Genomic DNA, 17761 nt, shown 5'->3' on the forward strand with positions numbered 1-17761 from the left:
AGCGTTTTATAAGCCGCAACATGGAAAACTAGCTAAAAGGTATGCCGCATTTAGGGGAAAAACCTCCAACAGCATCCTTTCTTTTCTAAACACATTCACGGTTACTGTAAAACTTAGATGTTCTACTTATTTGCAGTGCAATTAGTAATATCCAAATTGCAAAACTGGAAAACACAAACTCTGAAAAAACGGGAATCATCTTGAGTTGATACTCTTGGTCCCAAATCACTAGTGATGGGACGTTCTGTATCGAGGCTTCGGAGCGTGTGTCGAGTAATGGAGGGGGCGTTTCCGCGAAGCGCGTATCGAGGCTTGCTTCATTTATGGGAGGAGCTGAAAATGATGACGTCCGAAGCCTCGCTGCCCGGCTGTACCACGTGACTGGTTCATGAAGCGGTTCGAACTTTGCCGCAAATAATCATTTTCCATACTGCCAGCATAAATATACACAGTATACTGCCATCACTACACTATAGGTGTTTTACACACTCCTTTTGTTGTTGACATTTACAGGCTGTGTGCAAAATGCCACACTCTTCAAATTCATGCCAGCTATTATTTTTACGTCCAGTAGGTGTCCTGCTAGAGCAAATGAAGCTTCATGAAGCTTCGCGTTGGGGTGAACCAATTGGATGAAAAGCTTCAGTGCTTCATGGGGCTTCATCTGCCCATCACTACAAATCACACTTGTCCTTAAGGCTTGATGAATAAATGACAGGCTTATCGGCCAATCAGTGAACAGATGAAGCATAGCAACACCGTGTTGATTGGTCAAGAGTAGAAACGATGAACCAATGATCTTTCCGGATTCTAACGGGGGTTTTTTTTCTAAATGAATTCTCTAGAAAGCAGTTCAGCTACCTGCAAATATTGTTTAATGAAGCTGCCTCGAGCAGGACAACACAGCGAAGGCATCACCTGTTCTTGTGAAAAAGTAGGAAATTATTATTTCAACATGTCCGGCATCATTAACTTTTTGCGACAGTAAAAACTTCTGACGTCGTTTTAGTTTGCAGCGCCACCTCCTGCCAGTTACATAAACTGTGACATAACACAACCCTAAAAAACGACAAATACCACTTTTATATAATGATGTACATACAGTGTTTATTGATACAGATACAAAAAATTGCTCTCGGCAAATCAAATCTAAAGATGAGCCCAAAAAAGTTCAGTTCAACACACACAACAGCTTTAAACATGCAAAATAAAAGTACACTGAGGACAGCACAAGTAGTATAATAAGAAAAATCCCAGTACTTGTAATGTGATTGTTGGATCAAGTCTCTAAAAGAAATCTTCAAGAACATTTGTAAAAACAGTGTAAAACATCACACATAAGTGATTTAAAATGCCCCACAACAAACCTAACATTGTTTTGACTGCAAAAATCCCAAACAACGTACAGTACATTCAGCCAAAACCACATTCATTCGATTAGAGACCGCCACCGAGCATCATAACATTTCATATATCGTTAGCTTGATAGCATAATTGCCTAAGTCATTTTTGGCCAATGACATAGGCAGACGGACAGGATGATGCAGCAGTGGTAGGGGAGTAAAGTTAGGCAAAAATCTCAATTTGACCAAAAAATGACTTAGGCACTTATGCTATGAAGCTAACGATATTTGTATATTAAAGCAAGGAACTATGTGTAAACTACTTTCATTAACACATTTGAATTTTAAATGAGTGCAGTAAAGCGATCAGTCTGCATCACTGCTTATACTAGGCTGTAAAATATTTTACATATACACATATGTCATATAAAGTTCAATGCTGATTGCAATCACACTGACACAGGTAAAAGAAACCAGATAAGGTTTCCTATTTTGTGCAAAATTCCTCATAAAACAGGCAGTGTATGCCTCTATTATTTTATCTGATCAAAAGGCTGATCAAAATAATAATAATGAGCCAAAACAATGAGAAAAAAAATCTAGACACTAAACAATAACAGAAACATGAGACACAGCATATAGGACAGTGGTTTTTACAGTGCGGCGCACAGCTGAAATTAATCCGTCTGAATGTCCTCACCTGGTGCATCAAATAATATTTAATGTAGTGGAGAATCTTTGTTTTGTTTGACTGCATTTTGGGAAAAAATGTTTCACCACTGCTTAGACGTGGCAAATTACAGTGTGCAAAGAATGTATATAAATATATATATATATATATATATATATGAAACAAGTCGAAAATAACATGACATCATCGAGCTGCATCTGCTGGTGCTTGCACATTACCCCTAGCATGATGCAGTAATACTGCAAACTAACTTGAAAGCATCAAAAAGGATCGACTTTGCGCAAGTAAACCCTTACAGAAAGTGTCATGTCAAGGACCATGAATCTATTATGGCATCTGAGACTGATGAAACTTAAAAGCACAATATTTCAGTGGCATTTTTAGCTCTTTGTAAAAAAAAATTCAGTGGTTTCAATTAAGTGTGTGCTCCTAGCAGAAATATCATACTGTTATATGGGTATGTTTGTGCATGTGTGTGCAAGCGAACGCACCATGGATAATTCTAATAATACTACTACTAATAATAATGAGCCAGGATTTTTTGTGACTAAAAGAAAACATTCAGATTTCATCATTTATGCATCTAAAATATTGTAAATGCATGCAGTATATTTGTGTTATAATGGCAACAATTCTTATTAACTTTTTCGAAATATACTTCAGTCGTAACTTACCAACTTACTGTGAAGACATCGCATGACTGCACCGCCATCTGCTGCAGTCATTGCTGAGAGGATTGTAAACCAAATTACCCAAATACGTTTTCATTTTGGGTCATATCAGAAAATCTGTAAGCCTGTGGCGATATACTGTCTCTGTGACGGGGCCCAATATCAGTCAAGCTCTAATATGATCACACTGTTTAGTATGAGTAATGAAAAACAGGAGTATGTGCTACCACTACATGTACAACACGCGGTTCCTAATACAGAGCATGTTGGAGTTCCTACAGACTGTAAAACACAGTGTGAGAGTAGCTGTGCTGGAATGCCTGCAGTAAAAGCGGGTGTATGTTGGAGGCTGGTCTGGCAGGTCAGTGGCCCTGAAGGATAATCACTGGTGAGAGGTGGGGTGAGGTAGATTTTGGCAGGTCACTCCGCTTTGGAAAGGCTGTTCCTGTCCATGAAGTCTTTAAGCTTGGTGGGAAAATCTGTCATAACTCCCGTGGCTCCCAAATCAAACGCCCTCTGAAAGTCATCCTCGTCATTCAGCACCCAAATGTACACCTGAAACCACATGAGGGATTTGTACAGTTAATACACACGCGGTCAGAGGCTGTCACACACAGGAATGTTTCTGTACTCTAGTCTATATTTGATCTGGTAGGAACCTTTCCAGTAACTGCTTTTAACCACAGTGTAACTACAACACACACACACACAGGCTTAGTTCTGGCCTTTTACAAAAGTTTTACACACTGTTGGAGCAAAACAAGCCACACGGAAAGTGGTGACAGTAGTAGTAGCAGTCTTCAGGAACAGTTCTCCCGGCTTCTTGAAGGACATTCAAAGCTCTTCTTTGGATGTTGGCCACCGTTTGCTCTATTCTCTGTCAACATGATCCCACACTGCCATGTTTTACAGATGGCTGTAAACTCTCAGTGTTGTACCTCTTGACCTCCTCCATACATGCACTAGGACTAAACCATGGTTTTTAATGTGGGATTCATGAAACTACCATTTTATCTTGCTTTTCAGTTATTAACCTGTGCAGACATACAAGTGCACAGTACTATAAAAGACCATGGGGATGATGCTGTGTGTAGCTTGAAAGCCAGGAAGCACAAAAAACCCTCAGTTAGCATTGTTTGTGGCTGGCTGGTTGTTTGTGACACTGCCCCCTGGTGACAGTACTCAAGTACAACATACAAACCTGTGCGTAGGCTCTGATTAAGACCAACGCGCAACCATCCCCTTTACGTCAACCAATCTTGGAAATTGTTCCAGGACTGCAAATAAAAACTTGCCAGAAGATGTGCCATCTGCCTATCGCTACCACAGGCTAAGTGACCATAGAGACTGAGACCAAAGAAAAGGAAAAACATGCTACAACAGGAAGACTTTTGTATCCATGTAATCAGGTAAGGAAGTTCCAATGAACCAGCCATCCATTCTAACCTCTAAAACACTTCCATAGCTCCTCATTTACTGGCCAACGGTTCCTCACAGGAACCTGAATCAACTTAATTTTAAAGGAACTGCAGTTTTACCTGAATTCCCCGAGCTGTTAAATGGTCAAAAAGAGCTTTCCTCATCAGCAAACTGCAAGAGAAAAATAAACACTAATCAGCTGAGGTGTGTGACTGTAAATCCTTTCTATGTTAATCATGATCGCACAGCTACATCTCAGTAACACAGAGAAATACAAAAAAAAAGCCTAGTGCTGCTGCAGGTTTATCTTTTGTTGAACTTTCTGCTGATTCAACCACAAAAATCAAAGAGATTTTACATTTTTGGAGGAGAAAGCGACTTACGTGTCTGCCAGCCAGGCGATAAATCGCTGACCTCTAGTTAACCTGCTGGGATCCTGCAGTCTGAAAAAGTTCACACACAAAAGTAAAATAATTAAAAATGGTAAAAAAAACAAAAACAAACAAACAACAAAAACAAAGGGCACTTGTTTGATGCTATAACAGCATGACAACATATTTTTAGGAAATTTCTGAAATCTACCCAAGAAAATTAATAAATCAGTGTGTTTAAATATGCACAAGAAATCAAGTCGATCTCTTAATAAACACAATTTATGGTTGCAGTCTTAAAGCAAGAACTTCACACTTTAGAAGTGCAATAAAAAAAATTCTGTTAATCCTTAATGAGCGTTGGGGTAAGAATAATCTGCTCTTTGACCATGATCCACTAGCACACATTTCACAAGGCCAAGCTACGCAAACGTTTCTTCTAATGACCTAATTAGTGAGTGAGTTCATCTTTCAAAGATCATCCTTCAGGCAGATAACAGAGACAGAAAGGACACCAGCGCAGCCAGGGGAGTGAATCTGAGCCAGGTACTGTGAAAAGGCTTTAAAGCCCCAATTCAAAGTTAAAGTTTAAATTATTTTCTTGCCTGAGTAATAAAAGTTATTAAAGTTGGAATCCCCTTTGTCTAAACTTCTGTAATTTGGAGGAAACAACAAACAAGTCCGTATATGTTATCCAAAAACAAGGCCCAGCTAATGAAGACTCCTCCAGAGGTTTACTCCACGTCCTGACGCTTACACAGTAGTGATGGGATTTCCGGCTCTTTTTAGAGATCCGGCTCTTTCGGTTCGGCTCACTAAAATGAGCCGGCTCTTTCGGCTCCGAACCGGCTCTTCAGGTTGTTTTGTTGCTTTAATTAATTTATTATTAACAATAATATAAAATTATGCACAAAAGGAATTACTAACGTAAAAAAAAAAAAAAAAAAGTGGTTTTATTTATATATGTTTATATATAAATATATGCGGTGGCCCCTAGAGACAAAACACGTACAAACTCCAAAACACATTTCTAGCATGAACTGAACTTCCAAAGCAGAGCTACTAGATCACTTAAATTACACAATTGAAAGCATGTGTGTATTGTTTGTGTATTTATACACAGGCACTCATATATATTCAAATAATTTAAAAAAAAGTTCATTTACCTGTTACTACCACACACCAAATCCGGTCGTTGGTACTTGCTGGCTTGTGTAGCCACCAGATAACAAAAGCGCAACACTGCGCCCAGCATCCTGGAGCACTTCTGTTGTCTTTTGTACGTGTTTTGAGTTTTTATGTGCTTCTGAGTTTTTACGTGCTTCGGAGTTTGTACGTGTTTTTACGTGTTTTGGAGTTTGTACATGCTTCAGAGTTCGTATGTGATTTGAAGTTTGTACGTGCTTTGTCTCTAGGGGCCACCGTAAATATACTTTTATTTATTCACTCCACATAAAATGTAATAAATAAATCCTATAATACAAAAATCAACTATTCACATTTCAACTTTTAACTATTTAAATTTTCAGCTTTTTCCTTTTACAAATTTAAAGTGAAAACAACACAAAACACTGCAAACCACAACACAATTAAATATAAATTATAATATGAAAACAAAAAGAACATGCATATTCTCTGCATGCATAATAGTTGACTTTATTAATCCCGAAGGAAATTAGGGTTACAGCAGGCAGCACGCTAATGGCGCATGCGCACTTACAAAGGAACCTTCTGACCAACTTTACACAAACATCACATTGGGGAGACATGTCAGAAAGGTAGGCTGATAGGAAAAAAACAACGAAAATACATAACATGAGGTAAGAGGAGGAGAAAAAAAACTCCACTCAGACTGAGCTCCTAGTGGGAGAACAGTTTGATAACAGAAAAAACACCTCAGCACAAAAGCACATGACTATCAATACACCATAGAAACACAAGACAAGCAACAGGGGCGGGTAAAGGGTAAGAGAGAGCCGGTGTAGACAGCGCATCCGGTCCTGCAGCATGTCTGCGCTGGTCCAGTCGACTGCCATCTTCCCCACCACATTCCCTGGCCACTTTATTAGGCACACCTTGCTAGTATTTGGTAGGCCTCCCTGTTTCCTTCAGAACTACCTTAATTCTTTATGTCATAGATTCAACAAGGTCATGTAAACGACCCTCAGATAGCATCCCATGGCAGCAGCAGATTTGTCGGCTGCACATCCATACTGGGAATTTTTCGTTCCACCACATCTCAAAGATGCTCTGCCGGACTGAGATCTGATGACTGTGGAGGCCGTCTGAGAGCAGAGAACTAACTGCCAAGTTCAAGAAGTTTGAGATAATCTGAGCTTTGCATTATACTGCTTATACTGTTATACTGTCACATGATTGGCAGCAAATCACTGCATCAGAACAGGTGTACCTAATAAAGTGTCCATAGAGCTTATTACTAGTATTTGGTTACATGAACAACAAAGTGCAAGTGATTTGGGTGCGTGACTGTGTGTGAAGGAAACTCAAATATATTTCTATTTGCTCACTGTAGTGGATGCAAATCCACCTCCCTGTGTGCTCACTGCCCTGTCAGAATACCAAACAGCCTCTCAACTGTCATCAGTCCAGAGCGTAGAGAGACTTATTCGAATGTCAGCAGGTCTTCTTGATGATTTCTACATGCATTCAGTTGGTGTAATGTGTTTGGATGATTAGATATTTGTATTAACAGGCGTACCTAATAAAGTGGCCTTTGAGCTTATTTGTATTGCACTTACTTGGTGATAATGGAGGGCATGGGGATCTCCAGGAACTGCTCCTTGATTGGAACAAAGGGCAGGAGGCCGGTGTAGAAGAGGCCTAACAGCTGCAACACTCTGGGCAAGCTGAACAACACTGGAATATGAGGGTTCTGCAAAAACAACCAACCAGACCAGACTTACAAGCAGTTCCAAGTCATTTTTATTCACCGAAGAGGATGATGATGGAGTATGACGATAAAAGTGTTTCCTCTAAAACTCCCTCAAAGGGTCTGAACATTTTTAGAAACATGACAAAAAGATGAATAGTGATTCCACAAAGAAGTGCATTTAAAATACTGCTATATGGGACAGATTGAGCACTTTTCCTGTAGGCCTGCTGGTAGCAGGTTATTCCTTTGTTGTTATGAAATTCTGTAATTTCATAACAACAAATTTTATAAATAGCTACACACATTTCACCAAAGTAATGTGAAGCAGCATATAAACGTACCTCTTTGTAACACTTTCTCACAATCTGGTTGCTGGCGTTGCCCCAGACAGTCAGATGCGCTCGGTCATACTTCACGACCAGCTCGGAGACCTGCAAGGATTGAAAACTCAATGAAACTATGAAACAGAACATTTTCTCTTGCTTTTGCTCTGTCCTGTTGCCAATATTTAAAACTTAGAATTAGTTTTTTGATGAAAAGACGGCGGCAAAACTCGTAAAGTCTCTAGACGGACACTTGGAGGGCAGAGTCCCAATAACAAGGCCAACGTCCTCTTAAATTAGATCAGTTCAGGATCTGAACAGGTTATTCCTCTGTCTACATTTTCTCCCCTCTTCATCAGGTTTGTACTGTTACTTTATGCATGATTGTGGTGACAGACAAATAAAAGGGACTTAAAAACATATCTCAGTCTTGGTTATCTAACCATCGTACTTTAGGAAATGCTTCACTTTCCTTTCCTTTACTAGGCACCATGGGCTTTGTAACTATGGAGGACTTTTTTTTTCTTAAACAGGCTGTTAAGTCGATACATTTTCGGACAAGGGTACATTTTTTTTAGTTGTCATCACAGCTTATTTTAAATCAAGATATGATTGAAGCGGCGACTTCAGCCCTAATTCAGGAGTCTTAACAAAAGCATTGCATTAACTCATTACTCCCTGAAAGCCCACTAGAAGTAATCCTTGAAGCTCTTCTCTGTCACATTGCAGGCCTGCTTCCAGGACAAAATGACTGGGTGTGCATCTTGGAAAAACCTGGAAATTATTCTAATTAATGTCAAAACACGTTTTTATTAATACATAATAGGTGTCAAAACCCATCATTAGTGTACAGGGGAGGCCAAATTTCATCTTTATGGGAGAAAGAGTTCACCGTTTGGAATTATAGCCATTTTTAAACACTGCCTTCTCCAGTAGCCTAAAAGTAAGTGAACAGGTGATGAGATGTCCCTCGTGATTCCACCAGAGACACAAAATCTGCATTTGAGTCCAAGTGCTGAACTTGCAAAAAGTATGAAGAAGGAAAGAACAACTCAAGGACGGCGGAGGTAGTGTTATGGCTCCCAGTGAAATCGGGTCACTGGTGTTTATTGATGACGTAATGGCTGAGAGCAGCAGCATGATGAACTGTAAAATGTACAGGCATGTACTCTTTTCTCAGATTCAGCCTGAGGCTCCAAAACTGATCGGTTAGTGTTTCACAGTACAAAGTGATAATGACGTAAAGCATCCTGTAAAAGCTAACCAAGAGTTTCTCAATGAAAAGAAATTAGATATTCTTTAAAGTCAGTGACCTGATCCCAACTCAAAGGTGCCTGTTTTTCAATAACCAAAGACAACAGTGACAGAAGACCCACAGACAGGCAGCAACTGAAGGCAGAGGCAGTAAAGGCCTAGAAGAGCATTTTAAGGGACAAAACACAGCATTTGGTGATGTTTATGGGTTCTGGACTCCAGGCAGTCACTGACTGAAGTATTAAAACAATCTAAAATGATGTTAGTTTGTCCAGTTCATTTTGAGCCACTGAAAATCAACTATGTATAAAAATGGCTGCAATTCCTAAAATGTTTTAATACAAATTTTTCCAAAAAACACGAATTAAAACTGCAGTTTGATCTAAAATCCACTAAAGTGACGTACAGAGGCAACACTACAAAAATGGTGTCACTGTCCAAAAAGCTATAAGGCTAACTGTACACTGTTTCCTGCACAAGGAAATAACCACAAGCTGCATGTCATCAACACAGTAAAGCAAGTTTCAGTCAGGGGTCAGAGAACTGAAAGAATAAAAACAGGAGATACACACACAGACAAACACACACACAGACAAACACACACACACACACCTTCTTGATGAGCGTGTCATTGTTAACCTTGATGTCAATGTTAACAGGAGTGTTGGGAAATGCGTCAAACACATCCCTGAGGAGAGGGATGCGTTTGTCCTCTCCTCCTTCGCAGAAGCACTCTGCACAGACAAGGACAGGTTAAAAACACCATCAGCTTCAGATTAGACGCCGGGTTGTGCGCACTTGTATTTTTAGCGGTAATTTTCTGCCCGTCAGCTGTCAACTGTTATAACCTAAAATGTCGATTTGTGTCACCTATTGAATAAATACGTTGCTTCGTGGTAATTACACAAGTGACGGATACGTGATGCTCACCTCGCTGAAAGGTTACACCCAGCCTGCAGAGGTATGGAGGGAGTTCCTGCAAAGAAAGCACGACAGACACAACTTCAGAGCTTCTGGAAACAAAGCAGTCATGCTCAAAATAAATCCAGGATTTCTGATATAGTTTTCTCTAGAGCAGCCATTCCCAAACTTAAGACTTCCGAGGTCAGCTGTGAAATCTGAAAATCCTCTGCAGACAAACCTTTAAATCTGACCGTTGCACAAGTCACTAAAATGTGTTTTTATTTATGGCAGGAACAACTGTTTCCTGTTCCATCAAAGCAAATGATGACAATAATTTGTTTGAGTATACTGGGTGTTTTTTTATTGTCTTTGTAGGGATTTCAGAAATGTTGTTCATGCATATTAACTGAAAGATTTTTTAAGAACAAGAATAAAAAGAGTCAATAAGAATGTTAATAAATGTTTAAAATAATACTCTGGCCAATAACTGAAGCCCATATTTTAGTGTCTTGTTGTTTTAAATATATATTGATTTCTTTGTTACCTCTTTTGTGCAGGAGAAACAGAGAAATATTCTTTATATAAGACAACTTCAATCTTACCTCCACCTTCTTTTTCATTTGTTTAAGCACAGATTGATGTGATTTATATATACTGTAAAGTAACACACCATATAAACCACTGACACTGGTGTTTTTCATTTTATTTGCCAACAGCCAGCCATCAGTCAGGAAGGCTGGTATCATTGTTTAGATGAGATCAGTAAAGATAAGAAGTACTTTATTTATTCCATATATGGGAAATACTCTTAGGATCACTGTATCTGGATATTTATGCTGATTTATAAGTTCTACTCCTTCAAGAGTACTAGCCACTAAAGTTCATGAGTCTAACCTTACTGGACACCAAGGTCTGTGCTTATGTCTACAACAAGGCCAAAGACCATTAAAACCCACTAAGCCTCATCTTCAGTTCCAAAATATAAAATTTAACTTGTAGATGGGATCTCTGACCCAAGAACCTCTACAAACACACAAAAATACTTCAGTTTAATGTTGTAAGGCTTCTTTGCAAGACAAAAGCATTTTTTTTTTCCAATAAGCATTAAATGTGTAGACTACCAAATGTTTAAAGAGGAGAGCAGAGCTTAGCCAAAATCCTAAGTTACTCACAAGGAATGTAGCTGGATAAGAGTTTTTTAAAATCACGTGACGTAATCAGATGACTTGTTTTTGACCTCCCCTGATCAAGGCGCATGATCCATCAAAGCTCATATCATGTCTAAACACAAACCACATTCACAGTTGTGGTCAGACGTTTCAACCCAATCATGATGAGCATGAGTGTCATGATGATTTGGGGCTTTTAATGATTCCTTTCAACTGTTGTTTTTCCAGGGTGGAATGATCTTTAATGACTTTTAAAAACAACTGAATTTATGTAAATTTTGTTTGAATTCTCAATGAATAAATAAATAAATAAATAAAAATTAGTTCACGACACTTCTGTCTGACCGAGCTCTTTGCCATATATGTAAAATTAAAATTCAGTGTTATATTTGTAATTTTTTTCATGCAAAGAATTAAACATGCACAGCGCTTGATCAATGATGAGAAGAGATTTGAAAGTGGCTTCAGTTCAAACTTACAGCGTAGGTCACATCGGAGATGTTGGTGTCGATGCCGCAGGTCCTCTGCAAATCGCCATCATGTGAAACCACCACCTGTTCATCTTTTGTCAGGTGGCAGTCCAGCTCCAGCATATCTGTGCCGACATCCACAGCGCTGCACGATCCGACACACAGTACGCATATAGACTCAGCCGCAATCTCAAGCACACAAGCATTAGCATTGAAATTTGGACCCTAACCATGCAGTATAGCACACACAGATTCAATAAATGCATAAAACAGTCCACCTCTTGTCTGATTAACTAATCAAACAAAGGAGAACCACAAGGTTATCTTTTACACGAACAGTTACTGTACATATTGCACCAATTCACAAGCTCGATTGTGGGTAAAAGAACTAAGACAACATCTCAGATGACACACACCGTCCACAGTCACAAGTGCAAATCCCAAAGAAAGAGCTGTGTCTTATGACTTTGAAGTTTCTACTCACTGCTTGAAAGCCATCATAGTGTTTTCCAGATTTTCACCTGCCCCTGAAATCGGAAAAATAAAAACTCAGATTTCTTTTTACCTGCTTTGCTGTGAAACACATGTCTGAAAGAGTGCCTTCACTCCAGATGTGGGCATAACAAGTATCTTCTCGGGGGGCGGGGGGTTTCTGATATTTTGCTTGTGGTTCATGTGTAAGTTTTTCTAATTTTTATCTTTAACTCATTTCTGCAACTACTGCCCAGTAACAAATAGATGGTTATAGGATCAAAACTATAGAAGAGAAATGTGACAGTCAAAACCCTGAATAACAAACCTGTTTTTACCCGTGAGTAAGTAACTAGCTGTTAGTGGGACCTAAAAGAAGCAAAGTAAGTTGGGATTAAGTGGCACCTTTTACCTTTTAAGTCAAGGGCTGTTCTTAAGAAAGAAAACTGGTGACCTACCTCCACGGTGAGAAATGTGCTTGCTGACAAAAGTCTCTCGCTTCTTTCGATGTAACAGATTTGGGCATTTTAGCAGCAGGGCAGAGGTGAGCACGTAGCCCGTTACCGTTGACAGGACATACACAGCAGCACACATCTTCTATCAGTCCCCTGCAGAACAAACACCAGACATTTAGCAGTGGCTGTGTCTGTCAGATAAATGTGTGGGGTTTTTTGTGTGTTTTTTTTAATGCAGATACATTTTTCCCACTCACCAAACGTTTTTAATCACAAACACTGAACAAAAACAAACCTATTTTCTTCATATTTTGCAAGGATAACAGGAAATAGGTCAAGTGAATTATTGATACATGAAGAGATTAACACACTTTAACACAGCCTGGATTTTCTTTAGCAAGTTTTCTTATAATTTGCTTAGTAGTCTTCAGGAACAGTTCTCCAGGATATTCAAAGCCTTTCCTCTGATTTTTTAGTTCTTGTTTTTAAGGACACACAGCACACTGTGCCAACATATACCAACTTTTCACTATTTCAGAATCATTTTGCCGGTGCCCATGTCTGCGCTTGTCAAACTATGTTATCGTTGGATTCAGCTACAGAAATGAGAGGGAAAAATGTGTTTTCATACAGGCTGCTGGTAACAAAATACCTAAAGATACTATTTAAAAAGGGTTCTTTGCAAAGTTGCCTGCTTTCTGTATACACAGCAGTAGTTAATCCCTTGAGTTAGGTGCCTTTTGAATGACTAGAATGACTCGTAGGTCAGTGTTAAGTACCTGAAGAAAAGAAACCATTTCTCTAAAAATTACCAGGTTCATGGACTGAACAGAAAATGAGTGAAAAAGCAGCCGATGTCAAACAAAAAACTTTGAAAGACCTTCAGAAAGCCGGGAGAACTATTGCTTAAGACAAATTCTTTAAAAATTACAAGAAAGTATGGCTCCCTGGAAGCACAGTATAATTGGGGTGACTCAAGTCTTTTGCACAGTACTGTATAATCTACATTTTTGTTTATCAAATACTAAGAAAAGGAAAGGCAGGAAAACACAGATCTCAGACAAATAATGTTCAAACTGAACATTTGAACTCTACATGGACCATTGTTGAGTATGTCACTAATATCTCCAGCTGAGCAATTCTTAAAATAAATTCCATAAATGTACAAATGTGAGGTCCTAAAATGCAAGTTTTGTCTTAATAACATGTGAAATCTCAAAACACTGTTCAGCTAAAGCTAGTTAATACTGATTAGGAATTAAAGGAATTGAAAATATGCCCTCTCACTAAAAAATGTTTGCATCACTTAAATTTTTGAGTTTAAGTTAAAAGAAAGAAAGAAAACAGGAAAACAGTAAACAAGACACAACAAAATTAGACCAAAACATGAACCCAAATACACAAACGAAACAGAGTTACAGCAAGTTACTTACAGCACGCTTCCTTACAAGCTCAAAAAAACAAACCAAAAAACACCCCTGGCTGAGCATGAGCTCCTATTTAAATGACAAAACAACACATGCTGCAGGTCAGGCCCACAAAAAAAGGCTGGGCGGAGACATCGTCAGCCTACATAGTCAAAGAAAGTCTGTATATTTACATTTTAAAAGTTAAAAACATTGTAAACAAAACTGACACAAATAAAACATATATCCAAAATCTTTTCCATTTTCATATATTCAGTTCAATTCAATTTTATTTATATATAGTGCCAAATCAAAACAGCAGTTGTCATGACGTGCTTTATATTATAAGGCAAAGACTTCACAATCAAACAACCGCCTTTGAGCAAGAACTTGGCAACAGCGGGAAGGAAAAACTGCCTTTTAATAGGAAGAAACTTCCAGCACAACCAGGCTCAGGGATGAGCAGCCATCTGCTTCGACTGGTGGGTGTGTTGGCAGGAAAACAGAACAAAAAACACATATTTACGTGAAATTGACTAATGAAAAGCAAGTAAGACTCTTTACAGTTTTGCAAATTCAAAAGAAGCATTTTCAGTCATGAGCCAGACTTTTCAGGCTGAGAACCAAAGGCAAAGTTGAACTGACTGAGGTGCTGGTGTATTGAGCCATTCCTATATTGCTCTGATTATCTTACTCCAAAAGGGCAAGTTCACATTTTACATGGATAAAGGTACCTTCATGCCTTTTACATTTCCAGCACAGAATACATCTTCCATTAAACCTATTTTATAAAGACGAATAGATATAAAGAAGTAGCAATGAAGTACCTTATACTGTCAAATGTGTTACAAATTTACTATTACATGGTACTCTATCCCAAAAACTGAAATACTTTATAATTTCAGTTGAGAAAAGCAGTGCAAGTGAATAACTGATCCAAGGACAAAAGAATTAACATCTAAGAAATGATGAAGGATTCAGCACATATCAAAAGCGTTTCTTAAATAAAAAGACAAAATATAGCGATGTGATGCATATGCTGGGAGCCCACCCACAGAAAATGGGAATTAAAAATGCCTTCACATATTTTTATCAGAAAAATCTAGCTCCAAAAGATAAGAGATCTACCAGAACAGCAGCTCCACATATAGGAGAAAGAGAAATGCTTGTTTACTTTTTGTTGCAACCTCTAATTTCTTGTTCAAGTCAAAGTTGACGCTGCTGTCATATTTTCAACATTGGAAATCCTGTTAAGTAACAGATAACAACAATGACATTCATTATCTCTAAAACCAGCTTACTGCACACCAGCTAAACTGTGCTAACGTTAGCTGTGAAAGGGGCGAGCTAACAACATGACCCTCTTACCTTTGTCATCAAATTGTTCGGACTGTTGTTCTTAGTTGTGTTAAATAAGTTAGCGATGTCCACGTGTGTGTGAAGCGAGTTCGATAAAGTGATGAACTAGCGTCTCGTCTGCAGTCTCACTGAGCTTGGAAAAAAACAAAACACCACCACTAGCCGGCCACTTTGTCGTGCCCATGCGCACTTTGCTACTTCCGGCTTGGGGACTATTTTCACTTCCTCTCGGATATTTCAAAATAAAATTGAAACGTCACGAAGAAAAGTCCACTGTTTTTGTTTGTTTTTTTTAATTTTGTTATCATCAAACCTAAGTATTAGTTGACACTATTTTTAAACAAAATGTCTTAGATTCACTGTTTTAAAAGCTATTATTGCTTATGAAAAAAGAAGTGTATGGTAGCAAATATTAAAAATAAGAGGGACATGCAGAGCTGTAGTAACTACAGAGGGATCAAATTGGTACTATGAAGATATAATCAAAAATATGTCTGAAGCTAGGTTACAAAAAGAAGTGACAATCAGGTGACAGCGGTATGGCTTCATGCTGAGAAAGCACACTACTTATGAGATGTTTGCTTAAAGAGTGTTGATGGGGAAGTACAGAGAAGGTCAGAGGGAGGTCTACTGTGTCTTTGTGGGTCTAAAGAAGGCATATGATAGGGTACTAGGAGAGGAAATGTGGTACTGCACGAGGAAGTCAAGAGTGGCAGAAAAGCATGTGAGGGTGGTGCGGCAAATGAATGAGGGCAACAAGACAATGGTGAGGTTTGTGGTAGGAGTGACAGATGGGTTGAAGACAGGGATAGGATTACATCAGGCTATTCTTGTTTGCAGTGGTGATGGACAGGTTGGCACATGAGGTCTGGCTGGGGTTTCTGTGGCGTATGATGTTTGCAGACGACATGGTGATATGTAGTGAGCGTAGGGAAGAGGTGAAAAAGAGCCTGAAGAGGTGGAGGTATGCTCTGCAGAGAAGAAAAATGAAGGAAGGCAGAAGAAGAAATTAAGGCTTTGCACACAGCAGAACACCTGTTTCCTTATTTATTGCATTGTATGATTAGAAAGATTTCAAACCCACTGACCCAGTTAACTGAAATGTGTCACATACAGTATATACAATATACAAAATTTTAAAAAGTTCATGCAGAGTGTAAAAGCAGAGTGTTAATGTCACCTCCTGTTTTGGGGAGTTGTACATGCTCAATACCACTGTAGCTCAGACTAGACACACCGTGATTCATTTGCTTAAAGTGGCTGGGAATTGGACTTCTGATCATGATTTCTCATGGAACAATGTTTCTTCCTTTCATTTACATGCATGAATTACCAGTGATGGGAATAATGGCGTTACAAGTAACGGCGTTACTTTTTTCAGTAACGAGTAATCTAACTAATTACTATTCCTATCGTTACGCCTTTATCGTTACAAGAAAATATTTTTCAGCAAACAGATGGTTGAAGCTGTCTTCAGCTTACTGCTTCTTAGTTGTTCCGTTGCTAGTTCCTCAGTTGCTACTTCCGTGCAACTGAGGCAATTCAACTGAGTTCAATTCAATTTTATTTATATAGTGCCAAATCAAAACAGCAGTTGTCATGAGGTGCTTTATATTATAAGGCAAAGACTCCACAATCAAACAACCGCCTTTGAGCAAGAACTTGGCAACAGCTTTAAGCAGCTCCCGCAGGGAGCCCGACGATCTGCCCGACGATCACTTTTTGGCACAACACCTGGAGCTAATGGGGCAAAACAATCGCATGGGTGCTGCTGTTTGACTGAGGAAGAATAAAGTAGTCGTGGTAAGCCAATCACACGACCACTTCAAGATGACAAATCAATAAGGTGATATATGCTAGCTTTTAAATTGTGTCGATAGGCCTCGTAAAACTAGAGTCATGATAAACAATATATACGCGGCGTTTTTTCCTCAATAATTTCGTCACGTTTACTGTCTAAGGACAGCGCTAGCAATCACTCTCTGCTTATGAGCAAAAAATAATAAAACAAAACAAAAAAACAGCCCGTTCGTGTCGACCAATCAAAAAAAATGATACAACATCACATTTGGTTGTTTAGGAAGAGGGGGAAGTTTTAGGCGTGATGGCCAGAGAGAGAGAGAGAGCAGAAAAAGAGAGAGAGCGAGTTTTGAGATGTGTGAGATTTGTGACGTTTAGTGTGTTTAGAGTGTGTAGTTAATGTTTTGTCTTGTGTAGTTAGTGTGTAGTGTTGTGGATAGTTTTGTGTTGTGTGTCAGAACAATGAGGCGACTGTTGAATGAAAACAGGAGTGATACTGCTGCTGCTGTCAGACCTGCAGGTATCAGGCTGTGATGTTCTTTATAGTGGACAGAAATTATTTTTTTGGAGTGGCACAAATAATTTGTGTGGCATCTTATTGAATGCAGAACAGCTGATTGTTCTGTAAATAGTTTGAATGGTTATTTTTTTAAAAAGGTAAAAGATAAATGGCTGCAAGTAACTTTGTTGTTTGCAAAACTTGTACATATGATTTTAAAATTGACAATTTATATTTGCATTTAAAGTTATGAAATATGATTCA

The 17761-nt window shown here is 38.7% G+C and overlaps 1 protein-coding gene across 1 annotated transcript; it reads right to left on the bottom strand.

Annotated features, from left to right (window-relative positions):
* Nucleotides 1–1060: 1060 nt before the first annotated feature.
* Nucleotides 1061–15387, bottom strand: gdpd1 (glycerophosphodiester phosphodiesterase domain containing 1). Its single transcript, XM_080888641.1, has 11 exons — nucleotides 15208–15387; nucleotides 12437–12586; nucleotides 11992–12034; nucleotides 11517–11652; nucleotides 9896–9941; nucleotides 9578–9699; nucleotides 7730–7819; nucleotides 7255–7388; nucleotides 4508–4567; nucleotides 4244–4295; nucleotides 1061–3260 (listed from the first exon to the last, which is right to left on the bottom strand). The coding sequence occupies exons 2-11, from the start codon at nucleotides 12570–12572 to the stop codon at nucleotides 3126–3128; spliced, it is 954 nt and encodes a 317-aa protein (XP_080744767.1). The 5' UTR covers nucleotides 12573–12586; nucleotides 15208–15387; the 3' UTR covers nucleotides 1061–3125.
* Nucleotides 15388–17761: the final 2374 nt, after the last annotated feature.

Source organism: Rhamphochromis sp. 'chilingali' (assembly GCF_963969265.1).
Source record: "Rhamphochromis sp. 'chilingali' genome assembly, chromosome: 8".
Taxonomy (NCBI): Eukaryota; Metazoa; Chordata; class Actinopteri; order Cichliformes; family Cichlidae; genus Rhamphochromis; species Rhamphochromis sp. 'chilingali'.